Source organism: Pogona vitticeps, chromosome 2 (assembly GCF_051106095.1).
Source record: "Pogona vitticeps strain Pit_001003342236 chromosome 2, PviZW2.1, whole genome shotgun sequence".
NCBI classification, from domain to species: domain Eukaryota; kingdom Metazoa; phylum Chordata; class Lepidosauria; order Squamata; family Agamidae; genus Pogona; species Pogona vitticeps.
The window spans coordinates 20,670,137-20,689,429 of record NC_135784.1 but is presented as its reverse complement, the minus strand read 5'-3'; the positions used below and the strand labels follow the sequence as shown (position 1 = coordinate 20,689,429).

The 19,293-nt window shown below is 43.3% G+C and overlaps 2 protein-coding genes across 7 annotated transcripts in view; both read left to right on the top strand.

Annotated features, from left to right (window-relative positions):
- LOC140701296 (uncharacterized) overlaps window positions 1-18,806 on the top strand; it is a 35,946-nt gene extending 17,140 nt beyond the window's left edge. Inside the window, exons 2-7 of one of the 5 annotated variants that reach the window (XM_078388258.1) lie at window positions 7-207; window positions 321-515; window positions 916-1,042; window positions 3,295-3,362; window positions 3,856-3,982; window positions 5,478-7,417. In XM_078388258.1, coding sequence (XP_078244384.1) covers window positions 112-207; window positions 321-515; window positions 916-1,042; window positions 3,295-3,362; window positions 3,856-3,982; window positions 5,478-7,015 — 2,151 coding nt within the window. In that variant the 5' untranslated portion in view covers window positions 7-111 and the 3' untranslated portion in view covers window positions 7,016-7,417. Of the gene's footprint in view, window positions 1-6; window positions 516-915; window positions 1,043-3,294; window positions 3,363-3,855; window positions 3,983-5,474; window positions 7,418-8,232; window positions 8,253-17,528 lie in introns of those variants that run through there. The other 4 variants (XM_072988299.2, XM_072988297.2, XM_078388259.1 and 1 more) reach the window with 4 other exon arrangements.
- Window positions 7,805-17,210, top strand: LOC140704244 (zinc finger protein 202). 2 transcript variants are annotated; one of them, XM_078388291.1, is made up of 6 exons: window positions 7,814-9,488; window positions 10,533-11,041; window positions 11,470-11,596; window positions 12,978-13,045; window positions 13,742-13,868; window positions 15,524-16,391. In XM_078388291.1, the coding sequence occupies exons 2-6, from the start codon at window positions 10,628-10,630 to the stop codon at window positions 15,601-15,603; spliced, it is 816 nt and encodes a 271-aa protein (XP_078244417.1). In that variant the 5' UTR covers window positions 7,814-9,488; window positions 10,533-10,627; the 3' UTR covers window positions 15,604-16,391. The 2 variants fall into 2 exon arrangements, with proteins under 2 accessions (XP_072845026.2, XP_078244417.1); XM_072988925.2 differs by lacking the exons at window positions 13,742-13,868; window positions 15,524-16,391 and adding an exon at window positions 17,119-17,210 and having other exon boundaries at window positions 7,805-9,488.
- Window positions 18,807-19,293: the final 487 nt, after the last annotated feature.

The following is a 19,293-nucleotide window of genomic DNA, read 5'->3' as shown; positions in this document are numbered from 1 at the left end:
TTGCAGAGCTTTCATAGTCTGATCTCCTAAGGAAGTCTTTCCTCCACAGAAGGAGAGGGGTTCCAGGACTCCGTTGGAGGCCTTGTTGGCTACAGAATAAAATGGCAGCCAATGACACATCTGGACCCAGGGAAGGAAGATACCCTGATGTTCTCAAGGCAGAAGGTCTTGGGACCTGCTGGGAAAGAACAGCACAGACGGTCCAAGGTGAGATGATGCTCAGCTCAGTTACAGAGGGTCAGAAATTCAGGGAATTCTCCTACAAGGAGGCTGATGGTCCTCGAGAGGTTTGCACTCAACTCCACCACCTTTGCCGACAGTGGCTCAAGCCAGAGCAACGCACAAAGGCTGAGGTCCTGGACCTCGTCATCTTGGAGCAGTTCTTGACCATCCTCCCCCTGAAGATGTTGAACTGGGTGGTTGAATGTGGAGCCGAGACCACTTCCCAGGCGGTGGCCCTGGCAGAAAGTTTCCTCCTGAGTCGGGCAGAGGAGAAAAGCCAGGAAGAGCAGCAGGTACTAATAACTCAATCTAAGGGCTTGAAGGCCAAAGCAGGCACCCCATGGCCCCTGCTGCCTTTCTTGCTATCATTATGCGTGCTGCTGTTTTGCTGAACCATGGTACCCTCATTCCATGTTGCCTTTTAAAAACCAGTTCAGGACTGTGGCTGGTGGTAGTGTCAGGCGCAATCCGTTTCAGGGGAAAACGATTATCCATCCCTTTGGTTGTCCATGGCTACTCTAAGGGGCCAAGAAAATGGGTCAGGAAACCCTACAAATTCAAATTCTGCCAACGACCCATGTTTTTCTTGAGAAAACTGAAAGATGAAGTTCTGTATCAAGTCCCAGCCTCATCCACTGAGATAATTGCCTCTGTCTTTTCTTTTCTCTCTTCTTCCATGTCATGGATCCAAAGATGAAAAATATTTCTGTAGAAGTTAAGTCTGATTTCCCTATGGCAGAGAAACCTATCTTCAACACCAGACAGAGTCCCCTGCGATGGACAAACAGTAAGGATAATGAAGGAGGCCAAACCTTGATAGGTAAAGATTAATACTCTGCTTCCCCGAAAATAACACAGGATCTTATATTAATTTTTGCTCCAAAAATGCATTCGGACTTTATTTTTTTTACAACAATCTACATTTATTCAAATACAGTCATGCCATCTTCTCATTGCTTCATAAGGGTGGAAGGAGACGTTTCACTTAACTGGGGTTATTTTGGGGGGTAGGGCATATATTATGAACATCCTGAAAAATCATACTAGGGCTTATTTGCAGGTTAGGTCTTATTTTCGGGGAAACAGGGTACTAAGATTGTGTGTATTTGAAGAATTTAGCATAATAATTGTCAGGGACAGGAGAATCCTTGACTAGAAAGTGTATGGTTGGCTAGAGGGAACAATCCTAGAATAGTTGACTTGGAGGGTGCCTATAAGGCCATCGGGTCCAACCCCCTGCTCAAGGCAGGAATCCAAATCAAAGCAGATCTGACAGATGGTGGTCCTTAAATGCTTCCAGTGTTGGAGCACTGACCACCTCCCAAGGTCATTGGTCTCATTGTCATACTGCTCTAATGGTTAAGATGTTTTTCCAGAAATCTGTCTTCCGGTAGCTTGAACCTATTATTATGTGTACTACACAAGTAATACCTGGCACACTTTCCCCCTATTTTGTATAATGTGGAGACAAATAAGGCAAAAACTTCATTTGCTTGCTTGTCCCGTATTTTTCCATGTATAAGACTATACAGTGGTGCCTCGCTTAATGATTGCCTCGTTTAGCGATGAATTCGCATAACGATGTGTTTTTTTAGAAAATAATATGCACCGTATAATGATGTTTCCTATGGGCGATTTTCGCTTAGCGAAGTTTGGGACCATGCTTCGCATAACGAATGCGATTTTAGGTCCCCTGCTTCACTTAACGATGTTTCTTTTTTCAATTAAAAAGTGTCTTAGAAGGGTCAAAAACGGTTCTAAATGCTTGGATTCGTTAGAGGACCCCCTAAGTCATGTGCAAACCTGATTTGGCTTTGATCTGACTTTTCGTTAATTTATGGTTAATTTTTTTTTCCGGCCCATAGGAACCAATGGACCTGTCAAAATCTGACAGCTCCATGCTTTCCTATGGGGGAAGAAAAAATTCACAAAAAATTAACGAAAGTTCAGATCAAAGCCAAATCAGGTTTGCACATGACTTAGGGGGTCCTCTAACGAACCCAAGCATTTAGAACAGTTGCTGAGTCTTCGCTAATTTTTTGTGAATTTCTTCTTCCCCCATAGGAAATAATGGAGCTGTCAGATTTTGACAGCTGTCAAAAGTTGGGGGGTGGAAATTCACCATAAATTAACGAAAAGTCAGATCAAAGCCAAATTAACTTTTGCATCCGTTTTAGAGGGTGCAGAAGCTAATCCAAGCATTTAAAACCATTTTTGACCCTTTTATGACACACTTAATTTTGCAAAAATTGACTTCGCAAAGCCATTGAAATGTATTGAGTCAGCTTCAATACATTCCAATGGAGGAAACATTGTTTCGCTTAGCGATGTTTCCTATGGGTTTTTTTGCTTAACAACGGCAATCTGTTCCAATTGGAATGGATTAACCGGTTTCCAATGCATTCCTGTGGGAAATGGTGTTTCGCATAGCAATGGTTTCACATAGCGATGTTTTTTTGGAACGAATTAACATCGCTATGCGAGGCACCACTGTACTTTTGTCTAAAAACTTTAGACTAAAAATTGAGGGTCACCTAATACATGGAAGTAAACTGAGGAGAGAGGAAAAAAAAGTGGAGGGGAAAGCAGGGATCAAAGTTATCCTGCAGTGCTTTGATCCCTTTCCCCCTACACTTGCTAAGCCCCACTTAGATTTCTTAATTTTCGGTTTGAAAAGTGGGAGGCGTCTTATACATGGGGCATCTTATACACGGAAAAATACGGTATTTCCCAAAGAAGTGGGGGGGGAAATGGGTAGGTGTGCTATATTGTCTCACATGCTGGAGTTCTGTATGCAATTTAGTATAGCTGACTGTTGCAGAAATTTCGATACTCAGTAAAAATATTTCTTCATTAAGTAAATCTCACAGTTTTACAATCCTCTTGGAATTTCATTTCCACACGCACCTCTCTGAAAGGCAAACTTTTTAGTTTGGGGACCGGTGCCTTTTACTGGAATGCGAATCCTCTTATGCTCAAAGGGTTTAATTTTTCAGCTAGCATTTTTAGGATTTTAATCTTATTCTGAGATAAGTTTATGCAACTGGCTTCCCACCTTTGTCTCTTCTGCAGGCAGGAGAAAGAGAGCAGGCAAAAGTATTCCTTCCTCTCGTCCTTGTCATGGAGCAGAACTAGATCAGGTATGGACAAGACAGTTAAAAAAGATACCTTGTGAATTTTGTTCCACATGTATTCTACAATTTTAGTCCTAAATCAGTCTGGACATGCCTTTTTAAAAAAACAAAGCACTGCATATTTTTGATACATAGCAGACATGTTCCTCTTCATACCAGAAATAGCATTACTTATTGTCTCTGGCTGTTGCAAGTGGGAAGAATTCTGTTTCTCTTCAGTTTTGAAGAGTGATCCAAGATCTCTTAGTTATTTGAGGTTTTTTTAAAATGAATATGGGGACAGCCAGAATTATTTTCCCACCCCTATTGCCTCTTTCTGAGTAGATGTCTGCCCCACTCTTTTGTTGTGGGAGAGCTAAGGATGTGAGAGGCGCCTCACTGGATCAGACCGAAGGCCAATCAAGCCCAGCATCCTGTTTCTCACAGAGGCACCCAAGGGTGGTTGCCATCCCTAGCTCTTTCCTTCCCCTTATTGTTCCCCATCCTTTTCTCTTTGTAGGGTCCAGTGACCTTTGAGGAGGTGGCAGTGTCCTTCACCCAAGAGGAGTGGAGGTTGCTGGATCCTGACCAGAGGGCCCTCCACCAGGAAGTCATGGAGGAGAACTGGCAAACAGTATCCTCTCTCAGTAAGGCCCTCTCTTGATATTAATCTCTGTTTTTACCAGTGCAGTGATGACCCTAACGATAATGGCAACAATGATGGTTCCATGTCAGTGTGATGGTGCTATTCGCACTAGCCACAGTGGGATCTGTAATGCCAGACAGGTCAAACTCTGGCCCTCCAGATGTGCTGAGCCTTGGTTCCCATCACCGTTGCCCACTTTGCCATTGTGGAATCATGATGAGAATAGTCATTCATCAACCTTAGAAGAGCTGAAGATTCCCAGATAGCACTAGAAGATTCTGGGGTTTTGGTCCTAACACCTTAATTGTGTGGCCAGTCATGAGTGAACTTCCTGCTGATACCATGATGAGTGTGCAAATTTTTAAAACTCTCCAGAATCCTGGAGTTACATTAGTTATGTAGCATTTTAGAATCACTCATCCTCATTTCATTGACTGTTGAAATTCCAGTGGTTTCAGTTTTAATGTGAACATGGAAAAAGATTAGATTTTTGAGATCACTGGTTGTTCATGAAACATGTTAAGCCCTTTTTCTAAATGTTCCAAACTCTGAAGCTCAAAGTCTTAGTTGCTCAAAACCTGTGTTTGAGTCAGCCGTGGCTTGTTTCAGTGAAAAAGATTAATACGATTTTCCAAAGAAGAACAGTATCCAGATCACAGGAAAGTAGCACTTGCTTTGGTTAGAGTTTCCCTGGGATTTTGTGTCCAGTATTGCATATCACCATTTAAGAAGGATAGTGAGAAATTGGAACATGTCCATAAAAGGGAACCAGTAAAGAGTATTTGAAGAGCAGTTAAAGGAGAGGAGTATGTTTATCCTGGAGGGGAAAAATTGCAAGGGGATGTGATAGGTCTCTAGAAATATTTGGGTGCCCACACGGAAGGTAGAGCAAGCTGTTTTCCTGCTGCTCCAGAGATAGAATTCCAACCAGGGATTTCTGATTACAAATTTTGTAATTGCCCTTCTTTGTGTCCTTCCAGACCTTCTCTCCCTTCCCCAATGTAGTTTTTAGTTCCAAAGTTGTATTTCTCCATTGGAGAACTGGGAACAGGGGGAAGATTGAGAAGGTCAAAATGTTGATACCAGATTGAGCAACTCATCAGCAAGGCCAGCTAATAAAACGAAGCCCAAGAGGTGTACTGGTGGTTGACAGACATCTTTCACTAGCTTAGCCATCATAATATTAGGACAGACGGGAAGCAGTGAGTTAAAATGACACCTGGAACCTACAAATGTGTAGGTGCTAGAGGCCAATAAAGAAACACATGAAGTGTCTCTTGCTTTTCTTAGATCTGTCTGTAGATGGAATGGCAGAATTAAAGGAAGTGAAAGGAGGCAGAAAAGACAAACTGTTGTAACACCTATAATACTAGGAGATTCCTTCCCTATGAGCTTTAATTGATCAGTAATACACTTCTTCAGAAAATCTCCCCCCCCCCCCGTAGATCTATTTGTTTCTTCAGTTCAGTCATTTCTGCATTTCTCCTTCCCAGCAGGTAACTCCAGGGAGAAAAAAGTATGTCTCAAATATGAAAATTGTTTTACACATAAACTAAAGCTTGCCAGACACCAGATAATCCAGAAAGAGGACAGAAATGGAACTGATGAGAATCCCTACAAATGCATTGTGTGTGGGAAACATTTTGCCATAAAGATGGCACTTCTGCATCACAAGAGAGTCCACATTGGACAGAAGTGCTTGATCACTGACAGATCTGGGAAAAATTTTGATCACAAGTCACGTTTTGTGAGCCCACAAAGAGCCCATACAGGAGGGAAAACATACAAATGCCAGGAGTGCGGGAAATGTTTTGCTTGCAATTCACACCTCCTGATCCACCAGAGAGTCCACACAGGAGAGAAACCGTACAAATGCCAGGCATGTGGGAAGTGTTTTGCTCAAAATTCAAGCTTCCTGATCCACCAGAGAGTCCACACAGGAGAGAAACCATACAGATGCCAAGAGTGTGGGAAATATTTTGCTCTCAGTTCATCCCTTATTAATCACCAGAGAATCCACACGGGTGAGAAACCATTTCAGTGCCAGGCATGTGGGAAATGTTTTTCTCAGAATTCAAACCTCCTGACTCACCAGAAGGTCCACACAGGAGATAAACCTTACAGATGTCAGGAGTGTGGGAAGTGTTTTTCTCTCAGTTCATGCCTTATGAGTCACCAGAGAGTCCACACAGGAGAGAAACCATACAAATGCCAAGAATGTGGGAAACGTTTTGCTTACCATTCTCAGCTTGTCAAGCATCGAAGAGTCCACACAGGAGAGAACCCATACCGGTGCCAAGAGTGTGGGAAATGTTTTGGTTATATGGCAGACCTTATGAAGCATGAGAGAGTCCACACTGGAGAAAAACCCTACAAATGTCAAGAGTGTGGAAAATGCTTTGCTCAAAAATCAGTCCTTGTGACTCATCAAAGAGTCCACACAGGGGAGAAGCCATACAAGTGCAAGGAGTGTAATAAATGTTTTACTCAGAATTCAAGTCTTCTTATCCATCAGAGAGTACACACAGGAGAGAAGCCATATGTATGCCAGGACTGTGGGAAATGTTTTGCTTACAATTCACAGCTTGTGGATCATCAGAAAGTCCACACAGGGGAAAAACCATTCCAATGCCAGGAGTGCGGGAAATGTTTTTCTCAGAATTCAAACCTTGTCATTCACCAAAGAGTCCATACAGGAGAAAAACCGTACAAATGCCCAGAATGTGGGAAATGTTTTGCTGTCAGTTCATACCTTATGAACCACCAGAGAGTCCACACAGGAGAGAAACCATATCAGTGCCAGGAGTGTGGGAAATATTTTTCTCAGAATTCCAATCTTCTGATCCATCAGAGAGTCCACACAGGAAATAAACCTTACAGGTGCCAGGAGTGTGGGAAATGTTATGCGTATAATTCATACCTTACTAATCATCAGAGAGTCCACACAGGGGAGAAGCCATACAAATGCCAGAAGTGTGGGAAATGTTATACTCGCAATTCAACACTTTTGAGGCATCAAAGAATCCATATATGAGAGAGAAAGCACAGAAATGCTTGTGTCATTGTTAATGTTTTGTTTGGAAGCAGAACCTCTGACCACCAATGACCAAATGATTCCACTACTATGAGTGTTGGAAATATTTCACTCTTAATTTAAAAAAAACATTTAGCTGTACACCTAAGAAAAATTAGTTAGGTGGCCATTTTGTAATGAAATCAGCTTGCTGAATTATAAGTGAACTATAGTGTGGCCCATATTGGTGATACAGTTATTTAAAGTGGTGAAACAGAATGCTGATATAATGAAATCTCCCATTAGATTCACGTGTTGATTGTGAGTAATATTTCCAGGTCATTCCAGAAGATTAGTTGTCTTGATGTAAATTGTTGAGATATCATCATTAGCATGGACAATAAAAAGATATAGTTCCATGAATTTACCAGTCTTTTCCTTTAGTTGTTCTGAGGGGACTGGATTAGGGAGCTGGAGGCCCTGTGAGGGAAGACTGAAAGAACTGGGTATGTTTAGCCTTGAGAAAAGAAGATTGAGGGGACTTATGATAACACTTTTCAAATACTTGAAAGATAGTCATCCAGGGGAGGGGCAGGATCTTTCTCAATCATCCCACAGTGCATGATATGTAATAAGGGATTTGAGTTATAGGAAGCCAGATTTCAGTTGAATATCAGGGAAAACTTCCCCTGCATATGGCATTTGGAGGTACCTTCCTTCTAAGCTTGGGGATTATACATCCCCATCATGGCTTCTAACCTATGATTGACTTTTCCTCCAGAAATCTGTCCAATCCCCTTTTAAAGGCATCTAGGCCAGATGCCATCACCACATCCTGTGGCAAGTAGTTCCACAGACTAACAATATGTTGGGTAAAGAAAGTTTATCTTTGGTCCGTTCTCACTCTCCTAACACTCTATTGGAGTGGCTGTCCCCTGGTTCTTGTATTGCATGAGACGGAAGTGATCTTCCCTCTACCCACTTTATCCATCCCTTACATACTTTTATATGCCTCCATCATGTTTCCCCTCAAACGCCTTTTTTCTCGACTAAAGAGCCCCAAACACTGTAGCCTCTCCTCATAAGGGAGGTCCCCCAGCCCAGTCATCATTTGAGTCCCTCTCTTTTTGAGGTGCAGTGACCAGGACTGTACGCAACACTCCAGGTGCAGCCTTACCAGCATTTTGTACAATGGCATTGGCTGCTTTATTTTCAATCCTCTTTTTAATGATACCTAGCATGGAATTGGCCTTCTTCAGTGCCGCACACTGGGCTGACACTTCCCTCAAGCTGTCCACCAGCACACCAATATCTCTTCTTTCCTGATCCGTCACAGACCGCTCAGAAGTAGAGATGGGGGTATTTGTATAGGGACACCTTCCCACAGGTGGCCATAAGGAGGGGCAGGCCCCCTGTGGCCGAACCGTCCACTCTCCCCTCCGCCACTGCTGTGGGCTCTGCACTCCCTCCAATCACTTGGGAGTTCCTGGTCAACTAGCTACGCTCGTCTTCCCTCATAGGAGACAGATTGCATCTAAGGCCTCCACTCCTGTGGAGTGAGGGATTTTCTATATGCCATATATGGCCTGCCTGGCCCTTCTCTCAAACCACCCATGTTCTCCATCCAAAATGAGCACAGCTTGGCCATCTAATGAGTGTCCTTCGCCCTTCACATGAAGGAGCGCTGCTGATTGTGGTCCTGAGCCATTGCCCCTCCTGTGCTGGACCATTTTTAGAGGGGTTTTCGGCTGCAACTCCCAGAAGCCTTCACCACCAGCTGTCCTGACTGGGGTTTCTGGGAGTTGCAGTTCAAAAGCATCCGAGTAACAAAGGTTAAGAACCACTGGTTTAGACAGTGGCTGTTTGGTGTCTCCAGTGTAGACCTCCCAACACTCCTCTTTGCATTGGACTCCCTGGGTGGTTTGGGGAAGAGTAGAACCGTGTGATCAAGTGAGCCTTCTTAACCCGGTCCCCTGCCTCCATAAACTCTTTTTTACTGGGAGAGGAATAAAAGAGAGGAAAAGACTGTACTGAAAGCCTGGACATGGGGGAAGAAAGCCAGGTGAGAGTTGGTGGTGCAGGATGGAGCTGAGACTTTGTGAAGGAAAAATTAGAGGGGAAAATGGGCCCAGCGATTTCTGAGCAAGGGAGACCCCCGAGCCCAGAAGAAGCCACAGATGGTGGGGCGGGAGAAACCAGAAATTCATGCCGTGCAAAGGATGTTTCTTTGGCTCTCTCTTTTGGGAGAAAGTGAAGGGTTAAACGCACTGAGTTGCGATTCCTAGAAGGGGACCTTGGGAGCTGAGGACATTTCCGTCCCCATATAGGAAGTGGTCCTTTCCAAAGAAGTCCCTTATTTGTCCCTTCTTCTTCTTCCTCCGGGGGGGGAAGCGTGGCTTAAACGGCTGGCAAGTGTGCTTGGGATCTGCTGCTCCCTTTCAGGGATCTGGGGCGCCTCTTCCTTCCTTCCCCCCCATTGCAACTGGGAGGAAGGGTGAGTCTGTCCCAGCAGGGCTGCCTTGGAGGGTGGGTGGGGTGAGAGGAGACTGGGGGGAGGAGAGGGGAGGGAGGGAAGGAGGGGAGGGCCCCCCAACTCCGAGGCCAGCCGAGGGAAGGGAAGCTCCCCCAAGACCGGGCAGGAGAGGCAGCCAGAGGGGAGCCCCCAAGCAAGGGCTGTTTCCGGCCCAAGCCTTTCTGCTGCCTGAAGGGCCACATCCACCCCCTCCTTCCACCTCTCCTGCCCAGAAAAGGGCTGATCCTGCACCTTCCGAGCCACTTGCACGGGGGGGGGGGAGAGAAGGTTCCCTGTTGGCTCTTTCCTTTGGGGGGCTGCAGGATAGCCCGAGGGAGACCGACAGCTCCGTTACTCCCCCCGAGAGGTAGAGCCTCCTCCCTCCACTTTATCTCAGATGCCACGAAAAGGAGGGAAGGAGAACTGGTTAGGATGTTTTGGCATTTTGTTAGGGAAATTGAAAAGGGAGGGAAGGCAAGAGACGTTTAACTAATACTGTTTAATTAACGCAAGACAAGGGGGGAAATTATGAGATCTCCTGAACCAAGATGCTGTCCTGTGCAGAGCTTCTTCCTGTTCTAGTCGGGCAGTTCCTGGTGGTGGTAATTAGGAACAGAACTTCCATCTGCTGCAGCACTGTACCTGCGAAAAACAGAGAACAGTTTTAAGAGATTGTATATATTATTTAATGTAACTTAATTTAGGACTATTAAATATAAAATTTCAAGTGACCGGTGCCTGAGAATGTGTAGATTTTATAGATTTACAAACTGATGCAAAATGCTGGTTACCTGAAGATTTTTTCCACTGATAAAGATTTAATGAATACTGCACTGATTTTTACATAGTGAAGTATACAATTGAGAGCGAAGGCTTATGTTCTGAGGGCTTTGGGTGAAAAATGGATGCAAATGGTTAGAAACAGATTCGTTGGTGGGGAGATGCTTCCTCTTCTGACTTTTGGTGGCTGCAGTATTGCATTTTTTGCCTTAACAGCGTTAACACAGCAGGTTGTTGTCTTTGCAGAGCTTTCATAGTCTGATCTCCTAAGGAAGTCTTTCCTCCACAGAAGGAGAGGGGTTCCAGGACTCCGTTGGAGGCCTTGTTGGCTACAGAATAAAATGGCAGCCAATGACACATCTGGACCCAGGGAAGGAAGAGACCCTGATGTTCTCAAGGCAGAAGGTCTTGGGACCTGCTCGGAAAGAATAGCACAGACGGTCCAAGGTGAGATGATGCTCAGCTCAGATACAGAGTGCCAGAAATTCAGGGAATTCTCCTACGAGGAGGCTGACAGTCCTCGAGAGGTTTGCACTCAACTCCACCACCTTTGCCGTCAGTGGCTCAAGCCAGAGCGACGCACAAAGGCTGAGATCCTTGACCTGGTCATCTTGGAGCAGTTCTTGGCCGTCCTCCCCCTGGAGATGTCGAGCTGGGTGAAAGAATGTGGAGCCGAGACCACTTCCCAGGCGGTGTCGCTGGCAGAAAGTTTCCTCCTGAGTCGGTTAGAGGAAAAAAGGCAGGAAGAGCAGCAGGTACTAATACTGTAACTCAGTCTAAGGGCTTGAAGGCCGAAGCAGACACCCCGTGGCCCTTGCTGCCTTTCTTGCTATCATTATGCGTGCTGCTGTTCTGCTGAGCCTTGTTGCCCTCATTCCATGTTGCCTTTGAAAGCAAGATGTGTACCTTTTTAATAACCAGTTCAGGACTGTGGCTAGTGGTAGTGGCAAGGTGCAATCCCTTTCAGGGGAAAACGATTATCCATCCCTTTGGTTGTCCATGGCTCCTCTAAGGGGCCAAGAAAATGGGACAGGAAATCCTACAAATTCAAATTCTGCCAACTGCCCATGTTTTTATTGAGAAAACACAAAGATGAAGTTCTGTGTCAAGTCCCAGCCTCATCCACTGAGATAACTGCCTCTGTCTTTTCTTTTCTCTCTTCTTCCATGTCATGGATCCAAAGATGAAAAATATTTCTGTAGAAGTTAAGTCTGATTTCCCTATGGCAGAGAAACCTATCTTCAACACCAGCCAGAGTCCCCTGCGATGGACAAACAGTAAGGATAATGAGGGAGGCCAAACCTTGATAGGTAAAGATTAATACAGTGGTGCCTCGCTTAACGATTTTAATTGGTTCTAAAAAAACATCGCTATGGGAAAACATCGCTAAGCGAAACACGTTTTCCCATAGAGATGCATTGAAAACCGGATAATCAGTTCCAATAGGAACGGATTGCCGTCCTTAAGCGAAAATCGCCATAGGAAACATTGCTAAGCGATACAATGTTTCCCCCATTGGAATGCATTGAAGCCTATTAAATGCATTTCAATGGTTTTGCGATGTCCGTTTTTGCAATTTTTAAAGTGCCTTAAAATGTTCAAAACTGTTTTAAATGCTTGGAATCGTTAGTGCACCTTCTAAAACGTGTGCAAACTTAATTTGGCTTTGTTCTGGGTCTTCGTTGATTTTTGGTGAATTTCCCCCCCCGATTCCCCCCAATGGGGGGGGGGGGATATTCACCAAAAATTAACAAAGACTTAGAACAAAGCCAAATTAAGTTTGCACAAGTTTTACAAGGTGCACTAACGAATCCAAGCATTTAAAACAGTTTCTGCGTCTTCGTTAATTTTTGGTGAATTCTTTTCTCCCCGATTGGAATGCATTGAAATGCCTGTCTGACCGCTGTCAAAATCGGGTTCAATGCATTTCAATGGGGGAGAAAAAAATTCACCAAAAATTAACGAGAGTCAGAACAAAGCCAAATTAAGTTTGCACATGTTTTAGAAAGTGCACTAATGATTCCTAGCATTTAAAACTGTTTTTGACTTGGAAGGTGCCTATAAGGCCATCGAGTCCAACCCCTGCTCAAGGCAGGAATCAAAATCAAAGCAGATCTGACAGATGGTGGTTCTTGAATGCTTCCAGTGTTGGAGTACTCCCCACGTCCCAAGGTCATTGGTCCCATCGTCGTACTGCTCTAATGGTTAAGATATTTTTCCAGAAATCTGTCTTCCGGTAGCTTGAACCCATTATTATGTGTCCTGCACAAGTAATAGCTGGCACACTTTCCCCCTATTTTGTATAATGTGGAGACAAAAGGCAAAAACTTCACTTGTTTGCTTGTATTTCCCAAAGAAATGTGGGGAAAAACGGGTAGGTGTGCTATATTGTCTCACATGCTGGAGTTCTGTATGGAATTTAGTATGGCTGACTGTTGGAGAAATTTCGGTACTCAGTAAAAACATTTCTTCACTAAGTAAATCTCACAGTCTTGCAACCCTCTTGGAATTTCACTTCCACACACACCTCTCTGAAAGGCAACCTTTTTAGTTTGGGCACCAGCGTCTTTTACTGGAATGCGAATCCTCTTATGCTCAAAGAGTTTAGTTTTCAGCTAGCATTTTTAGGATTTTAATCTTTTTCTGAGATAAATTTATGCAACTGGCATCCTACCATTGTCTCTCTTGCAGGCTGCAGAAAGAGACCAGGCACGAGTATTCCTTCATCTTGTCCTTGTCATGGAGCAGAACCAGATCAGGTATGGACAAAACAGTTAAAAAAGATACCTTGTGAATTTTGTCCCACATGTATTAAACCATTTTAGTCCTAAATCAGTCTGCACATGCCTTAAAAAAACACTCCACATTTTTGATACATAGGAGGCTGGTATGACATGTTCCTCTTCATACCAGAAATAGCATTACTTATTGTCTCTGCCTGTCACAAGTGGGAAGAATTCTGTTTCTCTTCAGTTTTGAAGAGTGGTCCAAGATCTCTTGAATTGTTTGAGGTTTTTTAAAAATGAATATGGGGATAGCCAGAATTAAATTCCTGCCCCTTTTGCCTCTTTCTGAGTAGATGTCTGCCCCTCTCTTTTGCTGTGGGAGAGGTAAGAATGTGAGAAGGGCCTCACTGGATCAGACCAAAGGCCGATCAAGCCTAGCACCCTGTTTCTCACAGAGGCTCCCAAGGCCGGTGGCCATCCGTAGCTCTTTTCTTCCCCTTATTGTTCCCCATCAACTTGCATTTAGAGGCCTCTCTTCCTGGAAAGATCAGGTAATCAAGGTGATTGGTTGCCCTTGGTAAATTTGTCATCCATAGAAAAGCTGGAAATTCCATTGATGAAACAATTTATTCTGTTTTAAGATCCTGCCACTTTTCTTTAATTATTCTGTTGGATAAAGAAGGTTATCAGGATGAAACCCATGAGGAGGGTCTCCTTTTGCGTTTGTAGGGTCCAGTGACTTTTGAGGAGGTGGGCGTATCCTTCACCCAAGAGGAGTGGAGGTTGCTGGATCCTGACCAGAAGGCCCTCCACCAGGAGGTCATGAAGGAGAGCTGGCAAACTGTATCCTCTCTCGGTAAGGCCCCTTCTTGATGCTAAACTCTGTTTTTACCAGTGCAGTGATGACCCTAACAATAATGGCAACAATGATGCTTCCATGTCAGTGCGATGGTGCAATTCTTACTAGCCACAGTGGGATCTGTGATGCCAGACAGGTCAAATTCTGGCCCTCCAGATGTGCTGAACCTTGGTTCCCATCACTGTTGCCCACTTTGCCAATGTGGAATCATGATGAGAATAGTCATTCATTAACCTTAGAAGAGCTGAAAATTCCCAGATTGCACTAGAAGATTCTGAGGTTTTGGTCCTAACACCTTAATTGTGTGGCCAGTCATGAGTGAACTTCCTGCTGATGCTGTGAGGAGTGTGCAAATTTTTAAAACTCTCCAGAATCCTGGAGTTACATTGGTTATATAGCATTTTAGAATCACTCATCCTTGTTTCATTGACTGTTGAAATTCCAGTGGTTTCAGTTTTAATGTGAACATGGAAAAAGATTAGATTTTTGAGATCACTGGTTGTTCATGAAACATGTTAAGCCCTTTTTCTGAATGTTCCAAACTCTGAAGCTCAAAGTCTTAGTTGCTCAAAACCTATGTTTGAGTCAGCCGTGGCTTGTTGCACTGAAAAAGATTAATATGATTTTCCAAAGAAGAACAGATTCCAGATCACAGGAAAGTAGCACTTGCTTTGGTTAGAGTTTCCCTGGGATTTTGTGTCCAGTATTGCATATCACCATTTAAGAAGGATAGTGAGAAACTGGAACATGTCCATAAAAGGCAACCAGTAAAGAGTATTTGAAGAGCAGTTAAAGGAGAGGAGTATAGTGGTTGATCTGGGTTTTTAGGGCTCTTAGGCCGTGTTCTGAAGGCTGTTCTTCCTGACGTTTCGCCAGTCTCTGTGGCCGGCATCTTCAGAGGACAGCAACCTGTGCTCTGGTGTAGTTGGCTGGGAGAGGAGTATGTTTATCCTGGAGGGGAAAATTGCAAGGGGATGTGATAGCTCTCTGGAAACATTTGTGTGCCTGCATGGAAGGGAGGGCAAGCTGTTTTCCTGCTGCTCCAGATATAGTATTCCAACCAAAATTACAAAATTTGAAACTGCATGCAGAGATACGGTTGCCCCTCTTTGTGTCCTTTCAGACCTCTCTCCTTTTCCCAACGTAGTTTCTATTTCCAAAGCTGCATTTCTCCATTGGAAAACTGGAAACATGGGGAAGGTTGAGAAGGTCAAAATGTTGATACCAGGTTGAGCAACTCATCAGCAAGGCCAGCTAACAAAACAAAGCGCTAGATTTGTCCTGGTACGGTTTTTTTCTTCTGTTTAAATATTTTATTTTTAAACTACTAGGAATAGGGTAGGGAATACAAAAGGTAAAAGGAAGTGTAAAGGATGGGAAAAGGTTTTTAAGGATAGGAGAACACAAAGTATACAATCATCCAATCTATTCATATTAGATAAAGGTAAAGGTTCCCCTTGACAATTTTTGTCCAGTCGTGTTCGACTCTAGGGGGTGGTGCTCATCCCCGTTTCCAAGCCATAGAGCCAGCGTTTTGTCCGAAGACAATCTTCCGTGGTCACATGGCCAGTGCGACTTAGACACGGAACGCTGTTACCTTCCCACCAAGGTGGTCCCTATTAATCTACTCGCATTTGCATGCTTTCGAACAGCTAGGTTGGCAGGAGCTGGGACAAGCGACAGGCGCTCACTCTGTCACGTGGATTTGATCTTACGACTGCTGGTCTTCTGACCCTGCAGCCTAGGCTTCTGCGGTTTAACCCACAGCGCCACCACATCCCATCATATTAGGTATACATGCATCTAATCTATCCATTTTTCAATGCAAAAAAACCCACAACTTTATATTCTTCTACACACACACACACACACACACACACACACACAGACAGAGAGAGAGAGTTTGGTTATCCTCTAAATATCTGCTTATATTCATGCTTTAATTTAAATCTAAGTTATTCCAACTCTATCAGGAAATTGAGACCAATTATAAAATACATCCCCTCTTTCAGTTTCCTTCTGTCTTGGATATACATTCAACCTGCCTGAAAAAATATCCATTTCTAGCACTTCCCATATTTTCTCAGAACCCTTCTCTTGTTTCTGTGACTCTATTTTCTTCCAGTTTTGGGGAGATAAAATTGAATCCAGGACAGTAATCTGATTTTTAACATCATCTTTCCTGACTATTATAGCTGAGTAGTTCACAGGGTAACTCTTAATCTCATCTATGTTACCTGGCATCGCTCTCAATAAAAACTGTTCTGGAGTTAGTACAGTTTCATTTAACTGTTGTTTAACCTCTGATGGTTTCCCTTTCATCAGGTCTTCCACCTGGTTGAGACGCTCATTACCTGTTGAAATCATGTTATTATTGTCATTTGCATGGTAACCAGCCATTCTTTACCTGGCAAGATTCCCAACTGTTGATATTTAAAATTTTCAGAGGTCATTTCCATCTTTCCAATACATATGGTTTGTATAAATTATGTCTGTCTGTCTGTCTGTCTGTCTGTCTGTCTGTCTGCAGGTGTATATATATATATATATTATACGTATTATATATATATATATATATATATATATATATATATATATATATATATATATATATATATATATATATATATATATATATAATTCCACTATTTTATCAACAAACCAAACCCATCATCATACACCTTCCCTAGGTATGTCCTCCCCTCCTTGCCCAGATATTATAGCAATACAGTATTATCAAAATCCACACAGTCCAACCAAGAGAAAGTCCAGACTAAACAGCAAACACAGGGAGCCAGTCTCACCAAAAGATATCGTTGTAGCCCTTCAGTAACGCCAGTCCTGATTCTCCTAGGTCTTCAGTCTATTTATTCTGTTAGGCTCATCTCGCTGATGAGCTGATGATTCACTGTCTGTTGCTCCCAAAGATTATTTGTTCTTCTTTCTAAAACCAAACACGCTTCTATTATCAAAGTCCCATTTGACTCTAGTCCTGGCTTCCCCAGCTCTTCAATCTGTGTCATCACATTGATGATTCATCACCTGTTTTTTATTCCCTAAAGCTTATTCCTCCTGCTCCAAATATTTTATTTTCAAAGTCCCATTCAAACTAGAGAGAAAAATCCAGACTAGAGGCCAGACTAGGTACTAGAGGCCCATAAAGAAACACATGATGGGACTCAGTGAGTTAAAATAACAGATCTATTTGTCTCTTCAGTTCAGTCATTTCTGCATTTCTTCTTCCCAGCAGGTAACTCCAGGGAGAAAAAAGTATGCTTCAGTTATGGAAAGAATTTTATACATAAACTAGGACTTGCCAGACACCAGATAATCCAGAAAGAGGAAAGAAATGGCACTTATGAGAATCCCTACAAATGCACTGTGTGTGGGAAACATTTTGCCATAAAGATGGCACTTCTGCTGCACAAGAGAGTCCACGCTGGACAGAAGTGCTTGTTCACTGAAAGATATGTGAAACATTTTGATCACAAGTCACGTTTTGTGAGCCCACAAAGAGCACATACAGGAGGGAAAACATACAAATGCCAGGAGTGCGGGAAATGTTTTGCTTTTAATTCAAGCCTCCTGATCCACCAGAGAATCCACACGGGTGAGAAACCATTCCAGTGCCAGGTATGTGGGAAATGTTTTTCTCAGAATTCAAACCTCCTGTCTCACCAGAAGGTCCACACAGGAGATAAACCTTATAGATGTCAGGAGTGTGGAAAGTGTTTTTCTCTCAGTTCATACCTTTTGCGTCACCAGAGAGTCCACACAGGAGAGAAACCATACAAATGCCAAGAATGTGGGAAATGTTTTGCTCATCATTCTCAGTTTGTCAAGCATCGAAGAGTCCACACAGGAGAGAACCCATACCGGTGCCAAGAGTGTGGGAAATGTTTTGGTTATATGGCAGACCTTATGATGCATGAGAGAGTCCACACTGGAGAGAAACCCTACAAATGTCAGGAGTGTGGAAAATGCTTTGCTCAAAAAACAGGCCTTGTGACTCATCAAAGAGTCCACACAGGGGAGAAGCCATACAAGTGCAAGGAGTGTCATAAATGTTTTACTCAGAATTCAAGTCTTCTAATCCATCAGAGAATACACACAGGAGAGAAGCCATATGTATGCCAGGACTGTGGGAAATGTTTTGCTTACAATTCAGTGCTTGTGGATCATCAGAAAGTCCACACAAGGGAGAAACCATTCCAATGCCAGTACTGTGGGAAATGCTTTGCTAACAATTCACTGCTTGTGGATCATCAGAAAGTCCACACAGGGGAGAAACCATATCAGTGCCAGGAATGTGGGAAATGTTTTTCTCTGAATTCCAGTCTTCTGATCCATTGGAGAATCCACACAGGAAATAAACCTTACAAATGCCAGGAGTGTGGGAAATGTTATGCGTTTAATTCATACCTTACTACACATCAGAGAGTCCACACAGGGGAGAAGCCATACAAATGTCAGGAGTGTGGGAAATGTTATACTCGCAATTCAAACCTTTTGAAGCATCAAAGAATCCATATATGAGAGAGAAAGCACAGAAGTGCTTGTGTCATTGTTAATGTTTTTGTTTGGAAGCAGAACCTCTGACCACCAATGACCAAATGATTCCACTACTATGAGTGTGGGAAATATTTCACTCTTAATTTAAAAAAAAAATTAGCTGTACACCTAAGAAAAATTAGTTAAGTGGCCATTTTGTAATGAAATCAGCGTGCTGAATTATATGTAAACTATAGTGTGGCCCATATTGGTGATACAGTTATTTAAAGTGGTTAAACAGAATGCTGATATAATGAAATCTCCCATTAGATTCACGTGTGTTGATTGTGAGTAATATTTCCAGGCAGATCATTCCAGAAGATTAGTTGTATTGATGTAAATTGTTATCATCATTAGCATGGACAATAAAAAGATATAGTTCCATGAATTTGCCAGTCTTTTCCTTTAGTTGTTCTGAGGGGACTGGATTAGGGAGTTGGAGGCCCTGTGAGGGAAGACTGAAAGAACTGGGCATGTTTAGCCTTGAGAAAAGAAGATTGAGGGGACATATGATAACACTTTTCAAATACTTGAAAGATCTGCAGTTCTAAGATGGTGGTGATGATGATGATGTACCATATTTGCCGGTGTATAAGGCGACTGGGAGTATAAGATAACCCCCCAACATTCCCACTCAGAATGTAGTTTGTTATATACTTGCTGTATAAGACTACCCCCTCTTCCGCATGCGTGATTCTGCTTTGGCTGCATCATGGGGAGAGTTTCTTTTGCCGCTTTTGGTTCCTTTTCGGAGAGAGCCAGGGTTTGCTGGAAGGACAGCATCAGCGCCGAATAGTTGACTATCGGGAACAGCAGAGAGGCGTCAGCCATTTTGGAGAGGCAGCAGCCATTTTGAGAGGCAGCAGCCATG